The sequence below is a fragment of the Callithrix jacchus genome, chromosome 6, assembly GCF_049354715.1.
Source record: "Callithrix jacchus isolate 240 chromosome 6, calJac240_pri, whole genome shotgun sequence".
NCBI classification, from domain to species: domain Eukaryota; kingdom Metazoa; phylum Chordata; class Mammalia; order Primates; family Cebidae; genus Callithrix; species Callithrix jacchus.
The window spans coordinates 19,899,730-19,920,624 of record NC_133507.1 but is presented as its reverse complement, the minus strand read 5'-3'; the positions used below and the strand labels follow the sequence as shown (position 1 = coordinate 19,920,624).

The 20,895-nt window shown below is 40.8% G+C and overlaps 1 protein-coding gene across 2 annotated transcripts in view; it reads left to right on the top strand.

Annotated features, from left to right (window-relative positions):
- Positions 1 to 20,670, top strand: part of IQGAP1 (IQ motif containing GTPase activating protein 1) — a 118,178-nt gene extending 97,508 nt beyond the window's left edge. For both annotated transcript variants that reach the window (XM_008998400.5, XM_008998398.5), the window contains exons 29-38: positions 567 to 799; positions 1,395 to 1,527; positions 2,869 to 2,971; positions 3,800 to 3,935; positions 4,325 to 4,412; positions 7,907 to 8,119; positions 10,571 to 10,737; positions 12,724 to 12,846; positions 15,522 to 15,630; positions 18,377 to 20,670. In XM_008998400.5, coding sequence (XP_008996648.3) covers positions 567 to 799; positions 1,395 to 1,527; positions 2,869 to 2,971; positions 3,800 to 3,935; positions 4,325 to 4,412; positions 7,907 to 8,119; positions 10,571 to 10,737; positions 12,724 to 12,846; positions 15,522 to 15,630; positions 18,377 to 18,490 — 1,419 coding nt within the window. In that variant the 3' untranslated portion in view covers positions 18,491 to 20,670. The remainder of the gene's footprint in view (positions 1 to 566; positions 800 to 1,394; positions 1,528 to 2,868; positions 2,972 to 3,799; positions 3,936 to 4,324; positions 4,413 to 7,906; positions 8,120 to 10,570; positions 10,738 to 12,723; positions 12,847 to 15,521; positions 15,631 to 18,376) is intronic.
- Positions 20,671 to 20,895: the final 225 nt, after the last annotated feature.

Genomic DNA, 20,895 nt, shown 5'->3' with positions numbered 1-20,895 from the left:
GCTGTGACTGTTCCTGAATTCTTCTGTGGAAGAGATGTGTGTTGAGTGAATTTAATTTCAGAGGCATGAACTTGGCCTTTGAAGTCTGCAGCATGAGGATGTTGGGAGGTGGGGTTATGCTGACTAGGTCATGTTAAAGAATTTAGCTATGTTTGTTAGCTTTTTATCGTGAAAGCCCATCTATATGAAAGTACAAAGTGCATGTGGGTGACAGCAGCTTTATTTGTTACCATGACATGTGAACAAAAGATGCCCTGAAATACTTAATAACAGACTTTAAGTGTGCCATTTTTACCTTCTGAATCTGCTCTTTCATTAGCTACTGGCAGTGGTTTTCGTTCTGTTCTCATTGTTTTCCTGTATTGAACAAAGGGATGTTTCATTGTTTTAGTTACAGGCCATGAGAGAGAGTATGTATATGTGCATGCGTGCATGTGTATATGTATTTTTTATTTATGTATTTGTCATAGGACTGCATTTTCTGGTTTTCTTTGCTAGCAAAGTCATTTGTGGCTTACTTGATAGTATGTCTTTTAATAGCCATCTTTCTGTTTCATCTCTTCCAGATTATTGGTAACTTGCTTTATTATCGATACATGAATCCAGCCATTGTTGCTCCTGATGCCTTTGACATCATTGACCTGTCAGCGGGAGGCCAGCTTACCACAGACCAACGCCGAAACCTGGGCTCCATCGCAAAAATGCTTCAGCATGCTGCTTCCAATAAGATGTTTCTGGGAGATAATGCTCACTTAAGCATCATTAATGAATATCTTTCCCAGTCCTACCAGAAATTCAGGTAAGGGGAAAGGTACAAGTGCTTAAGAGAGTCTGTGGGTGTATTTTTATCATTGCGGGAAAAGACAAGATTAAAAACCACTCTTCACTTTCCCTCGACTGCTGTATTATAGAATACATGTTTGATGTGTGCAGGACTCCAGAAGGTGATGCATTTATTTTCAAGAGAATTTTCATGTGAAATAGATAGTAGTTAACATAAAAATAATGATTATGTATTTAGTACATGTTACTTTATAATCAGAGAAGAATTAGAGAATGCTTTTAGTTTTTGTAAATTAACATCTAGTTTTGAATTCAGTGCCTCAAAGCATTATCTTAGAGATAGAGCTGGTTCTCCTAATGGTGTCTGAGAACTGTTTTAAATCAAGTTGCAATGGTTCTTAGGGGTAAAACTATAAACCAGGTGGAGAAAGAATTTGTTAGAGCCAATATCTCACAGTTGTCAAGCACAGCAGACATAGCAGTTTCTCTTGAAGTAACTCTTGACTGGCTTTTGTTTGCACTCATTGTGTGAGAGGTTTGTGGAACATTCTCTTGCCAACTTCTCATGCACATGTCGCTTTTTGGGGGGCTACCTCTGGTGCTTATTTCAGACGGTTTTTCCAAACTGCTTGTGATGTCCCAGAACTTCAGGATAAATTTAATGTGGATGAGTACTCTGATTTAGTAACTCTCACCAAACCAGTCATCTACATTTCCATTGGTGAAATCATCAACACCCACACTGTAAGTATTTTTCTTTAATTACTTAATTTCATTGCTGTGTCCTTAATTATTTTCCTTGGCTGCTGCTTATCGCCTCTGGTAGCCAGGTGTCTCACCTTCCTCTGATCTAGCTGACAATACATCGCCTTGTTGTCTCTTTTGTTGCTTGTTATTCTTAACACTATCTACTGCTAAGTTTCTACAAGGTCTCCCCAGGCCACCTGCATTAGAATCATATGGACTGATCATTAAAAATGAAGTTTTCTGGGCCCCACCCCAGGCCTAGTGAATCAGAATCCCACTAAATTCATCTAGTGCCTTGATAAAAAAAAAAAATAGTGCTTTTACTCTTTCTTTTTACCCCAGCCCTCTGTGTTGTTTTTCTAACATGATCTAGAATACTAGCTTCTATCTCTGTTTAGCCTTGGAGTGGATTTTTTCCCTTGGAAGCTGGAGCTCCCCGTTTCTTCAGATTTTTCAAATAATTCATTTTTTTCCCTTTTGGGTACATAGACATATAGAACAGGCATGAGGACGTATAAAAATTTTAAATGAAATTTTGAGGTTACTGTCATTTCTGAGGGCATCACCTGGGATAATGACACCTTGAAGGCTTTGTTGAGTGTCTCTACGATAATTAGAACATTGATTTGGTATGCTTTCCTCTGAATTAAAATGGTGTCATACACTGGAAACATTAAGTAAAAGTCTGCATGTGAGTTATTTGAACTGGTAGTAGCGTATATTGATGACTTTGGGTATTGAACTAGGAGTTTCTTTTTTTTTTTTTTGAGATGGAGTCTCTCTCTGTCACCCAGGCTGGAGTGCAGTGACATGATAGCGGCTTACTGCAGCCTCCACCTACCAGGTTCAAGCAATTCTCCTGCCTCAGCCTCCCTAGTAGCTTGGATTACAGGCGCGTACCACCATGCCCTACTAATTTTTATATATTTAGTAAGATGGGGTTTCATCATGTTGGCCAGGCTGGTCTTGTACTCCTGATCTCAGGTGATCCGCCCGTGTTGGCCTACCAAAGTGCTGGAATTACAGGCATGAGCCACTGTGCCCAGCCTCAGTGTTCTTTCTTATACAGGGCACATTTGAATTATTTATGGCTACGAGGTTAAGAGACTGACAGTATTTCCTCTTCTTACATTGTAACATATGTCATTCAGCAGAGCCCAATGTGGTGCTTTCTGTTATATTGTTTATTTGGGTTAATTTGCTGAGGATGTGCTTGTTGGTTCTTTGAATATAAGAACTTTGTTGTAACCTCTTTGTGCAAATCATTTTTAGGCATTCTGGGGAGGGATGGGCTGGAGAGTTGAATGTGTAAATGGAGTTGATCATTGCTGTTTGCAGCTCCTGTTAGATCACCAGGATGCCATTGCTCCAGAGCACAACGATCCAATCCACGAGCTGCTGGACGACCTTGGCGAGGTGCCCACCATCGAGTCCCTGATAGGTAACGTTCTGACTTCTGCCTGAAGGTGAAAGGGGAACATGACAGAAGAGTGTTGCGGTTGCTGTCTCCTCTGTTTTCTGCACTGTACCAAACTCTGGATATACATTGGGAAATAAAATAAATGTGATTCTGATAGTTTCATATGAGACAAAACAAAACAACAAAAAAAGTCCAGATGTCACTGTCTATGAGGAACTGGAACTGGAGGAAGAGATCATTTTCAGTGCAGATACATACTGCCATTTGCGCTTTTTTAAAAAAATTGCAGATATACAAATAATTACATAATTATAAGCTACGTGTCCTTTAAATGAAAGAATTGGTTTGTTATGAGACAGGGTCTCCCTCTGTTTCCCAGGCTGGAGTGCAGTGGTGCAGTCACTGCTCACTCCAGCCTCAAATCTGTGGGCTCAAGTGATCCTCCTGAGTTTCATGGTTTTGTTTTTGTTTTTTAAATAGAGACGGGGTCTCGCTATGTTGCCCAGGCTGATCCCAAACTCCTGGCCTCAAGCGATCCTCTTCTTTCAGCCTTCCAAAGTGCTGGGATTACAGGCCCAAGCCACTGCACCTATCCAGAATGTTTTGAGAGAGAATTGTGATATTGTAGTGTTGAAACAATTTCTCAAACGTTTATGAAGTTATTATGGATCCTTTGCCTTTATCATTTGACATAACATTTTATCTCTCGGTAAAAGTTGTTCTCGCCACACTATACATGTTAGCTGATTCAGTATTATCTTAGACGTGTATCATCTTTTATTTGTATTATTTTCCCCGATATCTCCTCTCTTTATTATGCTGATTGTTTCCACCCTCCCAAAACTTCAGGGGAAAGCTCTGGCAATTTAAATGATCCAAATAAGGAGGCACTGGCTAAGACAGAAGTATCTCTCACGCTGACCAACAAGTTTGATGTGCCTGGAGATGAGAATGCAGAAATGGATGCTCGAACCATCTTACTGAAGTGAGTATCAAAAGTAGGAAGAATGAAATGGTTGTAATCCAAATGTTTCCTGGCCTTTGGAGCAAGAACCTGCTGGGTCATGCCTGAAGTGACCATACTGCCTCTCATACTTGTCATAATCCCCGTCACCAGTCACCTTGCATATTGAACTTGGCACAGGACTTACCTGCCTTATTTTGCTAATATGCTACAACAAAATTAAATCTTGGAAAGCTTAACCCTCGTGCCTACTTATGGTTGGGTAAATAGCCTAGTGCCTTGAGTACTGTGTGCTGGCAGCTGCCACTTGGGACTTCTTTGAGGTGCTGTTTGTGCTGCTGCTGATTCGGTCCACTTGAGAGGAACTAGAACACTGGTAATATTTAAGTGCTCCCCCCATCTCGTTTCAGTACAAAACGTTTAATTGTGGATGTCATCCGGTTCCAGCCAGGAGAGACCTTGACTGAAATCCTAGAAACACCAGCCACCAGTGAACAGGTAAAATTTAGGGTTTAACATACTCCTTTGTTTCGTAGATAAGCCCTCCCGATAGGCGCATGTCAGAGAAAGGAGGGAGACACAAATAAGAGGTGGTAACTTAGGGGTGAGCGTGAATGTAACTAGGGGGGCAGTGGTAGTTACGGCTCATGTGAAAAGTTATTGGTTCCTGAGCCCAGGGGGTGATGTCCTTTGGGCAGGAAACTCACTGGCACTTGTCTGCAGAATCAGTGCATCCATTCGGTATATCCGTCCCTTGGTATCTACAGGGGATTCGTTCCAGCACCCATTCCACCCACCTCTCCACCCCTGGCCAAAACCAAAATGCATAGATGTTCAAGTCCCTTCTATAAAATGGTGTAGTATTTGCATATAACTCACACACATTCTCCCATATACTCTAAATCATCTCTAAATTGCTTATAATACCTACTGCAATATAAATGCAAAGTAAATAGTTACTGTATTTTTAAATTTTGTATTTTTTTTATTGTTGTTATTTTTGTTTCAAATAGTTTTGATCCAGGGTTGGTTGAAACCATGAATGTGTAGGGGTTTCTTTTGCAGTTTATTGAATATTATACAGTTGGAATTCTGTTAAGCGCCTTGGTAGGTAGAAGAAAAGTACAGAATGTGGCTCCTAAGCTCAGTGAACTCATGATCTAGGGAAGTGTGACATATATACCTGAAGCAATGATTAAACCATTCAAAATTAACTATGATATTGACTAAAAAAAATGATAGCAGTTCAGGAAAGAGGCCAGTGAAGCAGTGCATTAGGAAAGCTGCCTAAAAGAAGTGGACTGGAGCCAGACGTGTAAAGGTGGATAGGAGTTGGGTGTGCATGTAAGACAAGAGGGCACTCAAGGCAGGAGAGCGACCTGAGCAGAGGAACAAAGGAGGGAGGGAGGAACGTGATGCAACCAGACCCCGTGTCTAGAATGAAGCTGTAGGTGGAGGCGAGCAGTGAGAGAGAAAACATGAGACCAAATTATTTAGAACTCACAAGCTAGATGGGAATTTGGCACTGCAGAGATAAGAAATAAAGAGCCTCTATAAGGTTCAAGACCATTTAATGTTAATTAATTCAGCAGTACTATCGGAGTAGATGGTAGTTGAGTCATCTAGGTATGTGATAAGGTCCAGTGGGGTGGGTGGATGGGGGTCGGGACCTGGCGTTGTGAAGGGTTGGATGAGTCATGTTCTATCTAAGATCTTTGTTTCCTTTTTTCTTTTCTTTCTTTTTCTTTTTTTAGCTTGAGATAGAGTCTCACTTTGTCACCTAGGCTGGACTGCAGTGTCGTGATCTTGGCTCTCTGTAACCTTTGCCTCCTGGGTGCAAGTGATTCTCCTGCCTCAGCCTCCCAAGTTGCTGGACTACGGGCTTATGTCACCATCACACCTGGCTAATGTTTATATTTTTAGTAGAGTTGAGGTTTCACCATGTTGGCCAGGCTGATCTTGTTGACCTCAAGTGACCTGTCTACCTAGGCCTCTCAAAGTGCTGGGATTACAGGCATGAGCCACTGCACCTGTCTGAAGACCTCTGTTTCTTATTTGTCAAATAAGGAAAGTAGGTCAAGTCATTCATTTTCAAAATTTAAGCATGGTAATGTTTTATTACATGACGACTTACCTAGAAGCCAAGTATATAAAGCAGGTACTCTGCCACTCTGAAGCTACTCTGATAGCTAGGAATAGGGCACCTGAAACTCAGCCCTATAGGATTCTGTGGTACCTCCAGCAAACCCTTAAGGCTGCACAGAGAACTGTTTGGAAACCATTGTTTTAAATGAATTCTCAGCTCTCAGTTGCTATGACTGATTACTGATTAGATATGTGTGAAAGGCAAGTAAGGACATATAAAACAATACTTGAAACATGTTGAACCTGCAAAGAAGTTTGAAGTAAGAAAGGAGGAATTGGTCTTTATTGAGAACCTAGTATTTGTTTGGTGCTTTCCCCTCCGTTCTTTCATTTAATCCTTGCAGTATTCCTTTGAGGTGAGTCTTTTCATCCTTATTGTATGGATGAGGAAACTAAGACCCTAACAGGTTAACTGGCCAAGATCATCAGCTTGTAGTGACAGAACCAGAGGTGGATCCTATTCTATCTGCCTCCAAAGCTTGTGCTTCTTACATTATGTAAACAGAGTAGTCTTGATATTAGGGAAAAAAGGGGAAATATTGGGAAAGGGAATTGTCCCACTTAGGGGGGAATTACAAGTTTGAACTATAGGCCATCCCAAATGTAAACATCCCAGTACAAACAGTTCAGAATATGGCACCAGAGCCATAGTCACAAAGATTTGGGATCTGTCAACACAGAGGCAGTCACTGAAGTATTGAGAGTAAACGGTTAGAAAGAAATGGCCACAGATCACTTGGAAGTACCAAACCATGTGTAGAGCGAGGGATGAGCAAGGTAACAACTAAGAAAAGACATTGGATTTTCCATGGGAGAATGGTAATAGGTGATGAGAGCAGTAAAGAAGAAAGTGCTGAGGCTGGGCACTAGTAATCCTAGCACTTAGGGAGGCTGAGGTGGGGGGATCACCTGGGGTCAGGAATTCAAGACCAGCGTGGCCAACATGATGAAACCCCATCTCAACTAAAAATACAAAAATTAGCTGGGCCTGGTAGCAGGCACCTGTAATCCCAGCTACTCAGGAGGCTGAGGCAAGGAGAATCGCATGAACCTGGGAGGCAGAGGTTGCAGTGAGCCAAGATTGCGCCATTGCACTCCAGCCTGGGCAACAGAACGAGACTCTGTCTCAAAAAAAAAAAAAAGAAAGAAAAAGAAAGTGCTAGCTGGGTGCAGTGGCTCACACCTGTAATCCCAGCACTTTGGGAGGCCGAGGCGGGTGGATCATGAGGTCAAGAGATTGAGACCATCCTGGTCAACATGGTAAAATCCCATCTCTACTAAAAATACAAAAAATTAGCTGGGCATGGTGGCACGTGCCTGTAATCCCAGCTACTCAGGAGGCTGAGGCAGGAGAATTGCCTGAACCCAGGAGGCGGAGGTTGCGGTGAGCCGAGATCGTGCCATTGCACTCCAGCCTGGGTAACAAGAGCGAAACTCCGTCTCAAAAAAAAGAATTATCAAGGATTTACTAAGCACTGGTCTTGTTGTTTTAGTATAGTTATAACATTTATACAGCTAAGTTCTGAATAAAATTAAACAGCTTCCATGTTTCAAAATGTGGTAGAGAAAAATGACTTTGTAGCCAATAGAGTCCAGTCTCACAATTGTACCTGGAGTCCAGAAGAGAAGCCCTAAGCAATTGTGTGATTGTGTAGATATCATCTCTCACAGGTAGAAAGAGATGTGCCTCTGCTTCATGCAGTTTCTCATCTAGCACTTGGCAGGGGGCAGAATTTCTTTCCTTCTGTTTCCAGGTTGGATTTTTCGAATTGTATAAGTTCAGGTGCGGATTCAAATTTAGGATTAGTGTGGTAAACTTGCTGAAAACTTCTTTTTCCCATCTATAGGAAGCAGAACATCAGAGAGCCATGCAGAGACGTGCTATTCGTGATGCCAAAACTCCTGACAAGATGAAAAAATCAAAATCTGTAAAGGAAGACAGCAACCTCACTCTTCAGGAGAAGAAAGAGAAAATCCAGACAGGTTTAAAGAAGCTAACAGAGCTTGGAACTGTGGATCCAAAAAACAAATACCAGGAGCTGATCAATGACATTGCCAGGGTACTGCATTTGGGGGACAGAGGGGACCTGGCTTTGTTGAAAGCCAAGGGGCTCATAAAGAGACAGTAGTTGTTCAGATACAAGCTTAGCTTCAGCTCATGGCATATTAATGTCCTCCTCTCTAAGAAACCATGTCTGACTCTCCAGCATGAGGGACTTGCTGACCCTGAGGTGGCTTATTCCATGGCCGAAATTACTAAGGAGAAGACCTTAACTAGAGCCTCCTGTGGCCTTAGAGAATTTGTCTTTGGCCTTAAATAATTCTTCCAAATCTTTTTCATAATTACTGTGAAATATAAATTCACATCAAGCTAATCATAAAATCCTTGATTTGTGTGATTCATCTCAAGCTAGGGAGCTTTGGTGAGAACTAAGAGTTTAGGTGTTCTCTGCTGTTACACTAAGATCATATATTATGCACATCTGGGAACTGGTAGTTGATATATTATAATTATCTTTTTCTCCCTGTCCCAACAAAATACTTAAGAGTTCCAAACCAGATTTGCAGGTAAATTCTAAAAATGTATTAGTCTAAATGTAACACATTTCACCACTAGAAGATACAAATGAGGGAAGAAAATTTGAGATCTTAATTTCTCTCCTAATTTGTGAAAACAAATTACTGCCTGTTGAATGTATGGTTAAGCCAGGCATAGTGGCTCACATCTGGAATCTCAGCACTTTCGCAGACCAAGGCAGGAGGATCTGTTGAGACCCCATCTCTACAAAAGAAATTTTTTTTTTTTTTTTTAATTTTTTATTGGATTATAGGTTTTGGGGTACATGAGCAGAGCATGCAAGACAGTTGCGTAGGTACACACATGGCAGTGTGCTTTGCTTTTCTTCTCCCCTTCACCCACATTTGGCATTTCTCCCCAGGCTATCCCTCCCCACCTCCCCCTCCCACTGGCCCTCCCCTTTTCCCCCCAATAGACCCAAGTGTTTAGTACTCCCCTTTCTGTGTCCATGTGTTCTCATTTTTCATCACCCACCTATGAGTGAGAATATGCGGTGTTTCATTTTCTGTTCTTGTGTCAGTTTGCTGAGGATGATGTTTTCCAGATTCATCCATGTCCCTACAAACGACACGAACTCATCGTTTCTGATTGCTGCATAATATTCCATGGTGTATATGTGCCACATTTTTCCAATCCAGTGTATTATCAATGGGCATTTGGGTTGATTCCAGGTCTTTGCTATTGTAAACAGTGCTGCAATGAACATTCGTGTACATGTGTCCTTATAGTAGAACGATTTATAGTCTTTTGGATATATACCCAGTAATGGGATTGCTGGGTCAAATGGAATTTCTATTTCTAAGGCCTTGAGGAATCGCCACACTGTCTTCCACAATGGTTGAACTAATTTACACTCCCACCAACAGTGTAAAAGTGTTCCTTTTTCTCCACATCCTCTCCAGCATCTGTTGTCTCCAGATTTTTTAATGATCGCCATTCTAACTGGCGTGAGATGGTATCTCAATGTGGTTTTGATTTGCATCTCTCTGATGACCAGTGACGATGAGCATTTTTTCATATGATTGTTGGCCTCATATATGTCTTCTTTCGTAAAGTATCTGTTCATATCCTTTGCCCACTTTTGAATGGGCTTGTTTGTTTTTTTCCTGTAAATCTGCTTGAGTTGTTTGTAAATTCTGGATATCAGCCCTTTGTCAGATGGGTAGACTGCGAAAATTTTTTCCCATTCTGTTGGTTGCCGATCCACTCTAGTGACTGTTTCTTTTGCCGTGCAGAAGCTGTGGAGTTTCATTAGGTCCCACTTGTCTATTTTGGCTTTTGTTGCCAATGCTCTTGGTGTTTTGTTCATGAAGTCCTTGCCTACTCCTATGTCCTGGATAGTTTTGCCTAGATTTCCTTCTAGGGTTTTTATGGTGCCAGGTCTTATGTTTAAGTCTTTAATCCATCTGGAGTTAATTTTAGTGTAAGGTGTCAGGAAGGGGTCCAGTTTCTGCTTTCTGCACATGGCTTGCCAGTTTTCCCAACACCATTTGTTAAACATGGAATCCTTGCCCCATTGCTTGTTTTTGTCAGGTTTATCAAAGATTGTATAGTTGTATGTATGTTGTGTTGCCTCCGGCGCCTCTGTTTTGTTCCATTGGTCTATATCTCTGTTTTGGTACCAGTACCATGCTGTAAGAAATTTTTTTAATTAGCCAGGTGTGGTGCCATGTGCCTGTAAGTCTCAGCTACTCTGGAAGCTGAGGTGGGGGATCACTTGAGCCTGGGAGGTCAAGGCTACAATAAGCCATGATTTCAACCGCTGCACACTCCAGCCTGGGTAACAGAGCAAGACTCTGTCTCAAAAAAACAAATTGTATAGTCATATTTAAGAGAGAGTTAAGTATTGCTGGATTCTGACATGAAATGATAATGACTCAAGAAGTGCATGATACTTGTCATTGTTTCTCTGACTTTAATAATTATGTCTCAGGATATTCGGAATCAGCGGCGGTACCGACAGAGGAGAAAGGCTGAACTAGTGAAACTGCAGCAAACATATGCTGCTCTGAACTCTAAGGCCACCTTCTATGGGGAGCAGGTGGATTACTATAAAAGCTATATCAAAACCTGCTTGGACAACTTAGCCAGCAAGGGCAAGTGAGTATTTTTTTCTTTTATAAGAATCAATGTCAGGGAAAAGAATTATTAGAGTGAGGAAAAAGCAGAGGCAACTGAAATGACATTGGAAATTTTCGCTTAAAATACACCGGATCTATATATTAGTCTTTTATTTTGCCTCTAATTATCTGTATAATTGTGTAGTTCTGTTTGTTAGTGTGTGATGTAAATAATGGGTGTGGGATTTCATGGATGCTTGTTGCTAAGTATTCCTTTTGCACAATACCTTTTTGGGGCTGGGAAAGGTGACTCACACCTATAATCCCAGCACTTTGGGAGGCCAAGGTGACTGTATCATTTGAGGTCAGGAGTTCAAGAACAGCCTGGTCAACATGGTGAAACCCCATCTCTTCTGAAAATACGAACATTAGCTGGGCATGGTGGCACACACCTGTAGTCCCAGCTACTTGGGAGAATGAGGCAGGAGAATTACCTGAACCTAAGAGACTCCAGCCTGGGCGACAGAGCAAGACTCCGTCTCAAAAAAAAAAAAAAAAAAAAAAAAAATCTTGGTCCTAGAAATTAAAATCGTGGAAGGAGATCATCTAGTGGTCCCCAAATCACTTAAGGAATATTATACAAATTTGGATCCCCTTTCCCTCTCTATACTTTCTAGGGACAAGATTATAGGCTCTGATTTTTTCCTGGGTGCTAAGGAAAGTCTGATCCAGCCTTCTTGGCACTGGCCACAAACTATCAGCGTGCCCATTTTATAGGGAGGGAACTGAAAACCCAGAGAGGTGGGGTGACAAGAGCAGATTTTCCTTGTAGGGTTAGTTTATTTATTCCTTTTTATTTTAACAGTTTTCAAATCTCAGAAAGACTGAATGAATAGAACAATAAGCACCCATATGCCCTTCACCTTGATTCATCTGTTTTTAACATTTTGCCATATCTGCTCCCCGTCTCTCTGGCTCATGCATGTACTCTGTTTTTCTCTTTCTCCTGGAAGACTCCCTGGGGTCAGGTAGAGCTGATGGGAAGGGATGAAAAACAGGTCCACCTAACCAGGCTTGCAGTGCTGACTTCTGTGAGCTTTTGACATGTTCCCATTGTTCTTTATGCACTACCTGACTTTCTGTCACAAGATGTTTCATGTTCAAGCTGTAGTTTCCCCTCCCCAGGCCCAGAATGAACTGTTTCTCCAAGAATCCCTGGTTTCTTTGAACAAAAAATGATATTTAGAAACCAAGATCTAGACACTAGGTGTGTTCATTGCCAGATTTGTTATGGCCTCCAGGCCTTCTAAGCAGACAGACAGACCTAGATTCTCATTTCTTTTTAAATGTTGTATATTATTCCATTATACAGATAGATATAACAGTTTGCTTAAACAGTTCTCCACTGATGAACATTTGTTTCCAGTTGTTTGTTATTTTTTAAATTCTGCAGCAAGTAACCTCTTGTACATACCTCATTTTGAAAATGTGGGCATATTTCTGAAGTTACCACTTCTTGCCTAAATTATCCTAATAGCCTCCTAACCTGTTTCTTTTTCCTTGTTTTCATTCATGTGGAATTACTGTACTGGCTTAAATGCTCTTACAAAGTGTTTTTTTGATGGCATTTTTATTTTTTCCCTACACAGCCAAGGGGCTTAGAACTTCACTCCTGGGATTCAGTGCCATTCCCTCAGGCTGCCATCAGAAACTCTCATAGTTACTCGTTAGGTGCTTAATTTCCTAGAAGGACATAGGAGAATTAAGACTCTGTTAAATTCATGGGAGTGTTCTCAAATATAATTTAAACTCAAAATGGAAGCAATTTGGTAATATGACCTCTGTGACCTTAATCACGTGATTGCTTAGGCTAATTCTAACATTTGTTTGCCATTTTAGAATTGGTATGTTACTTATGTTTATGTCTGGAAGTTTGGTTTCTGACCTTGTTTCCTTCAGTTACCAATGATGAAGATTCATAGTAGATGGTTACTTATAGAAAATGACATGATGTGATTTTTTGCAGAGTCTCTAAAAAGCCTAGGGAAATGAAAGGAAAGAAAAGCAAAAAGATTTCTCTGAAATATACAGCAGCAAGACTACATGAAAAGGGAGTTCTTCTGGAAATTGAGGACCTGCAAGTGAATCAGTGAGTCTTTGCTTTTTCTTTTATAGGCTGATTTTTATTTCTGCATCACATCTTTGTCTTTTTGTCTTCATTTCTCTTTTCTGGGTGGTTACTTTTAATGTTTTTTATTTATTTACATACTGCTATGTGTAGAATTAGGCCTCACACTCAGAGTTAATTTGTCATAAAAGAGTTTTTCTTTTCTTTTTCTGCAGAACATTTGTCTCAGAACATGTTTACTTCTTTGTTTCGGTGTGATCTTAATTTTTCCTCATTAAAGCAGGAAGCCATTCCTTGGATTTCTTTTGTTTCTGAACCAAGAATAAATTAAGAGTACCAATAAGAGGAGTTTGCTTTATTCCACTTATAGCTACGAACCAGGCACTTATCTTCATTTTCTTTTCTGGGAAGTATCATCTTGCTTTGCACATGGTTCATGGACCAGATGTGTCATCCTCCCATAGGTCCTGGGCCTGGCATCATTAGCAAGCATTTATTGAGCATCTGTCTGCTCAGCCACCCCTGTAACCTCTGTTTGGGGGGGAAAAAACAAAATACTTTTTAAAAAAATAACCTTTTACATTTTTCTGATTCTAAAATAATATGTATTTATTATTAAACTTTGAAATATGGTAAAGCATAAAAAAGAAAACACCTGTAATTCCACAAGCCAGAGATAACCACTGAAATTGTTTTAATATATTTTTTTCTATTCACATAAAGATTATCCATGACTCACCCACTTGTTTATCTAACTACTTTATATATGTATATATTTTATTTATTTATTTATTTTTGATGGTCTCTCTGTCACCCAGGCTAGAGTACAATGGTGTGATCTCAGCTCACTGCAGCCTCAGCCTCCCGGGTTCATGCAATTCCCCTGCCTCAGCGTCCTGAGTAGGTGGCACTACAGGCGTGCACCACAACACCTAGCTAAGTTTTTGTGGTTTTAGTAGACATGGGGTTTTACCATGTTGGCCAGGCTAATCTCAGACTCCAGACCTCATATGATCTGCCCACCTGAGCCTCCTAAAGTGCTGGGATTATAGGCCTTTTTTTTTTTTTTTTAAATAATCTCGCTCTGTCACCCAGGCTGGAGTGCTGTGGCGCAATCTCAGCTCCCTGCAACCACTACTTCCCAAGTTCAAGTGGTTCTCCTGCTTCAGTCTCCCACATAGCCTGGATTACAGGTGCCTGCCACCATACCCAGACAGTTTTTGTATTTTTGGTAGAGATGGTGTTTCACCATGTTGGCCAGGCTGGTCTTGAACTCCTGAGCTCAAGTCATCTACCCTCCTCAGCTTCCCAAAGTGCTGGAATTATAGGCATGACCCATCACACCTATCCTCTTACCACTTACTAGAACAATACTGTTTATGGTTATGTATCTAACTTTTTTCTTACAACATTATGCTGTGAGCATTGTTTATATTCATTGAAAGCATCCTTTTTAATGAGTATATAATTTAAAAAATGTTTTTTAGAGACAGAGTCTTGCTCTGTCACCTAGACTGAAGTGCATTGGTGTGATCACAGCTCACTGCAGCCCTAACCTCCTGGACTTAAGAGATCTTCCCACCTAAGCCTCCCCATAGCTGGGACCATAGGCGAATGCCACCACACCCAACTAATTATATTTTGTAGAGACAGGGTTTCACTTTGTTCCCCAGGCTGGCCTTGAACTCCTGGGCTCAAGCAGTGCTCCTGCCTTGGCTTCCCAAAGTGCCAAGATTACAGGCATAAGTCTCCGCACCCAACATTTCCCTTCTTTCGTCATTATTTTCCACTACTGTTCAAGTGCCTACCTCTATCTGCCTTTCTTTCTTTTAATTTGCTTCTTTGGGCTTAGAAACTAAGTAACCAACTAAATCTGTTAAAATTATTTATCACTTAAGATAAATATCTTTAAGGAGTAACCTGTGTGGCGTTCTAGTTGCGTGTGTGTTTCAGTGTGTGGGTTTTTGTGACTTCTCCTTTAGCTCTCAGTGACCTTTTTGCATCGGTCATGGTTCTCAGCTCTATTCATCCATAGTTGAGTTCTGGAAATCTGGGGTGCTATACTTTGATCACCCAGAGACTATCATAATCCCTTTTTCTTTTGCCCCCCCCCCCAAAATTTCCTGGCATATTACATGTTGTGAATGAGTGATAACTTAAATATTTTTAATAATAACAATTTATCTTTGGTTATGCTGAGTATGCTTATATACACGGCCCCTACTCTTTCTAGAAAACCACCTCCCTTGGTGTTTCTTTACGGACCCCTTTTGTTTATTTACTTCTCCCAGTCCTCAAACATGCATGTATTCACATGCACATACCCTCTCCTTCCAGCCCACTTTCCTCTGTTTTCTCCTTGTATCATTAGGTTTCATTTTTGGCCATGTGGAAGTGAAGAGAATTTCTGTGTTGTTATCCCTTCTCAGGCTACTTGTGGCACTCCCCAGTGGTTCCTCTTTCATAGCATGCAAGTGCTGCAGGCAGAAAGAGGTTGCCATTCCTCTCTCCAAGTCCCAGAGCAGATGGGACCTAGGCGTGGTAATCCGGCTGCTTCTGCTGCAGAAGTACTTTCCACTTGTACTTTCCACCCATTTTCACCCTTGAAGACTTGGTTTATCTCCTTTCCCCATTTCACAGAATATGTTTATATGAGAACATAAAAACCACACCCTTATGATGTTATGTTTCAACAGGTTTAAAAATGTTATCTTTGAAATCAGTCCAACAGAAGAAGTTGGAGACTTTGAAGTGAAGGCCAAATTCATGGGAGTTCAAATGGAGACTTTTATGTTACATTATCAGGTGGGTAGGCACCAGTAGAACCAAAAGCTTTCTCTATGACATTCTTGTCCAAGTAGGAGAAATAGACAAACAGGAGACTCACTTGAGGAAAGCTGTCTACATTCAGCAGCGAGCTAGGCTCCATGCTGGGGGAAAGAAGCTGAGGGTTTCAGTGTGTCTGGTTTGGTGTGTGTGCCCTGGAGAGCTTTTGCAGATGTCAATCCTCAGAAAACTTTTTTTTTTTTTTTTTTTGAGATGGAGTTTTGCTCTTGTTACCCAGGCTGGAGTGCAATGGCGCGATCTCGGCTCACCGCAACCTCCATCTCCTGGGTTCAAGCAGTTCTCCTGCCTTAGCCTCCCGAGTAGCTGGGACCGGCGTGCGCCACCATGCCCAGCTAATTTTTGTATTTTTAGTAGAGACGGGGTTTCACCACGTTGACCAGGATGGTCTCGATCTCTTGACCTCATGATCCACCCGTCTCAGCCTCCCAAAGTGCTGGGATTATAGGCATGAGCCACCGTGCCCGGCCCCTCAGAAAACATTTATCTGAAGCTTCCACTTAGTGCGCCACTAAATAGAGCTGATACCTTGGACTTGAACACATGCTGACATTGCAAAATTGTAAGCCCACTCAGCTTGAAATCTTTTTTCTCATTTTGATTTGATATAGGTGCTTAAAAGTTAGAGACGCTTCTGACAAGGTGTGTGTAAATTTTATGTTCGTAAACTGAATCCTATCTTAAATCCAAAAAGAACTCAGGACTGACTCATTTTTGTAGCCTAAAGTTCCCTAGTTTTTATTTAGAAATATCTGCTTTTTACCCGCTAAAAAATAGCAGGGCATTGAGAGGATTCCTAGGTGGCGTCCAGACTCCTTTAGCGTTGTGTGTGTGGCACCAGACAGTTTGCCCCTTTTTTCTTGCACTGCTTTACACAACCATGCTCTGCCAGCCCAGGCAGGTGCCATCCTGTGAGTGTACGTTTGGGCTTCTGCTCATGCTGCCCTCCCTCTTCTCCCCTCCCCTCTCTCCCTGCCTCCCAACCCCGCCCCTTTTGTTCCTCCATCTTTTGTGGAGTACTTGCGTGTGTGCCTCCCCCAGCCAAGCCATAATAGGTGGTTTCCCCTTTGCTTCTGTAGCCCTTGCAGACATCCTCTGTTTACAGTAGGTGTTGACTTACTTCCCTTCTCCCCCCTAAAGCCATAAAGGATCCTTAAGGATAGGTAGTATTTCTTAGTCATCTTCGTTTCCTTCTCAGTGACGAGTAGACCATTAAAACATGTTAGCTAAACAATGTGAAATGATTTTGTGATGCACATAGCTAGCTAAAGTACTTCCACCAAAAAAAAGGAACCTCTTATTCCCTCAGCTTCACCAAATTATTTTTTTAATTTAAAAAATATTTTATTTATGTGGTGCTGGCAGAACATATTTTTATTTTTTAATTTTTTAACCAATTTGTGTTAGGCTAACCAGTCTGCCTGTGATAGTTTATTCAATGTGGGGTGACTGCCAGGTTTGAGTATTGTATTAGGCACAGGTCCCAGCAGTCCTCATGGAGCTGCTAGGATTTTTCCAGCAGATGATTGAACTTACAGCGTCCTTTCTTTTTTTTTTTTTTTTGAGATCGAGTCTCACCCTGTCACCCAGACTTGAGTGTTGAGTGCAGTGGTACAGTCTCCACTCACTGCAACGTCCACGAACCGAGTTCAAGCGATTCTCCTGCCTCAGCCTTATGAGTAGCTGGAATTATAGGCATGCACCGTTACTCCTGGCTGTTTTTTATATTTTTAGTAGAGATGGGTTTCACCATGTTGGCCAAGCTGTCTCGAACTCCTAACCTCCTAATCCGCCTGCCTCCACCTCCCAAAGTGCTTGGATTACAGGCATGAGCCACTGCACCCAGCCTTGTGGGGCCCTTTCAAGCCCTTTGACCCTTGCTTTCTCTTCACCACTCTTCCAAATTTTAGAAGTGAGACCACTCAAGATTTCATAAACTTGTTTAGGATCAGTGGTGAAGATAGCAGGAAAAGCAGGAGCTTTGCAGTCAGATCTGGATTTACCATGTCCGTCTCTGTCCTGTTGTGAAGTCATTTAACACCTCTGAGCCTCAGTAGTTTATCTTTAAAGTTGGGATAATCACACCTCATAAAAATTTGTGAGGACTTTAAAAGATGCTACATAATGTGCTTACACAGTGCCTGAGCACATATGCTAATAAAGCACCAAGTTCTCTCTTTTTCCCTTGCCTTCAGGATAGAAAGTGTTCTCTTGTGGAGCAGAAATGAAGAATCTAGCAGATAGTATTGAGATAACATTACTAGCCTTGTCTCATTTCCTGTGCTTAGTATATTTAGTCATAGGTTTCAATGCCTTCGCCTTTTCCAGATTTATTAAAACTAGTGACCCATAACGTGGATGAAATGTGAAAATGTCAGTGTGACTTCTGAAATCAAAAGCTTAGATGTCATGTGGCAACTGAACATGTTTCTTTTTCTTTCCCTGTATGATTAATTTTGATATGAACAACATGACTTTCTAACTCCAAATTAACCAGAAGACTCCCTTGGCCAGCGCACCATGTTGCTGCAGCTCTCAGGCTGGTTACGCAGTGGGTAGTTTCCTAGCTAGGAGCTTCTCTGTGGCCCCATTTCACATCTGGCACACAAGACAGCCTCGGCCCATCTGGATTCTCCCCCACATCATGCCCTTTTTCCTGGTTCCACAGACTTGATTCACTGTCACAATGTTTTGTTTTTTAAAATAGGACCTGCTGCAGCTACAATACGAAGGAGTTGCAGTCATGAAATTATTTGATAGAGCTAAAGTAAATGTCAACCTCCTGATCTTCCTTCTCAACAAAAAGTTCTACGGGAAGTAATTGGTCACTTGCTGCCAGCCCAGAAGGATGAAGGAAAGAAGCACCCCACAGCTGCCTTTCTAGATCCTTCTTTACTCATTGGAAGCAAAGACCTAGCCCACAACAACGCCTCAATCTGATGCATTCCCAATGCCACATTTTTAACTCCTCTCCTTCTGATGGGACATTTGTTACCCTTTTTTCATAGTGAAATTCAGGCTTAGTCTGGCGTTTCTGTATTCTTCATTTTCTTCCATTACTTAGGAAAGAGTGGAAACTCCACTAAAATTTCTCTGTGTTGTTACAGTCTTAGAGGTTGCATTACTATATTGTAAGCTTTGGTGTTTGCTTTAATTAGCAATAGGGATGGTAGGATTCAAATTTTTGTCATTTAGAAGTGGAAGCTATTAGCACCAATGACCTACATACATAAGACATACAACTAAAATGTCATGTTCTTAACAATTGTTAGGATGTCATTTAAAAGTGAATGTCATGTTGCTAACAGCTGTTAGGTTGTCATTTAAAAGTAAAGTTCCTTTCTATTTCTGTCCTATCAGGAAAGTTGAAGGATATGAGGATCATTGCTTCTCTCCCATTGTGCTTTTCTTTATGGACAGGAGCTAATAGAAGTGACTGTTGTATATTCAAAGGATCCATTTCTAGAAAAATGAGGTAGTGTTTTTAAATTTCATCATCAAACTTGGGCAATTCTGTTTGTGTAACTCTCCGTCTAGTGGATGGGAGAGTCCGGTTGATAAAATTCAGCTACCTAGGTAAATTCAGAATGGGTGAAGATACCTGCCTGCTTGTGTTGGTGCATAGAGATTGACTTGATTCAAAGAGACAATTCACTCCATCCCTCTGGCAGAGGAATGAGTTGGCCCTAGTGTAGAATTGTCATTGTTTTTTTTAAAACTTTTATATCTTAAGAGTGTCTTATCGAAATATAGATCTATTTCTTAAAATGTGGGTGATAGGAATTTTAAAGATTTATAATGCATTTTAAAGATTTTTGATGCATTTAAAATGCATCAAAAGCTTTAGATTAAGAAAACGGTTTTTTTAAATTGGTTTATCTGTATATCTGAACTCTTGAAACTTATAGCTAAAACACTAGGATTTATCTGCAGGATTGCAGAGAGATAATTCTGCCTTAAATTGTCTAAAACAAAAACAAAACCAGTCAACTTTTGTTACATGTGAGATTGAAACCAATTTTTCTCCCTTTTTTTTTCCTCCTTTTTTCTTTTGCTGCCCACATTGTGCCTTTATTTTATGATCCCCAGTTTTCTGGGCTTATTAAAAAAAAAGAAAAATCAGTTCTAAACATTGAATTTAGAAAGCTTTTGTTCTTGAATAAAAAGTAGTATACTTTTTAAAAATCTGTTTATCCAGGAAAATATATTAAAATCATGCCGTTGAGCCTCTATTTTCTTTTATGTTTTGGTTCGGTATTCTTTTATCATAAATTTTTAGCATTTAAAAATTTACTGATGTACATTTAAAGCCAATAAACTGTTTTAATGAATAACAAGCCATGTGGCATGTCCCTATTGTAAATGCATTGGAGAAGTCTTTTTATGAGACTCTTGACTCAGGTCCATGGTTACAGCCCACAGGGAGGCGCAGAGTGCCATGGAAGGATTCGACACTACCCAGACCTTGTTTTTTGCTGTTTTGAAAGACAGGTTTTTTTAAAATAAACATTTCCTCAGATTAAAGGATGATGCTATTACAACTAGCACTGCCTCAAAAACTGGGACCAACCAAAGTGTGTCAACCATGTTTCCTTAAAAGAGACTGTCAGTCCCAAAGGCCACATCCAAGGCAGGCAATAACGAGCAGAGTTTACAGCTCCTTCTATAAAATGTGTCAATTATTTGTAAGGATTGTAGTCCCTCAGCACAACTGCTAATGCACTTCAAGGATGTTGATGATGACGATGTAGAATTATGGTTTTAGTGGCATGGAAGATACCTAACAAACTCCTGGCATTGAAACCATGCAGTTCTTGATACTGTTATTTATTAGCAGTAGCATTCTGTCCCCTCTCTCCTCCTTTGACCTTCTCCTACACCAGACATCATGACATTTACCATGAATTTACTTCCTCCCAGGAATCTGGACTGCCCATCAGATTGTTGCTGCGCACAATTGCCTTTGTATCTCTGTATGAAATAAAAGGTCATTTGTTCGTTGTTTGTGTTTTTCTCAGTTTCGTTGTTAACAGTTGGCTACACATCTTGACTAGAGTGAGATGTAATAGTTAAAACCACAACAGCAAACAACCCCTTTCTTTTTAAGGGGAAAACATAAGTCCACTGTCAAATCACTGAGTGTCTTAAAGTGATTTTTAATGTGTGAATGTGTGACTTCAGCCTTTTTAATGGATATGCTCAAGTTATCTTCACCATAAAAAGAAG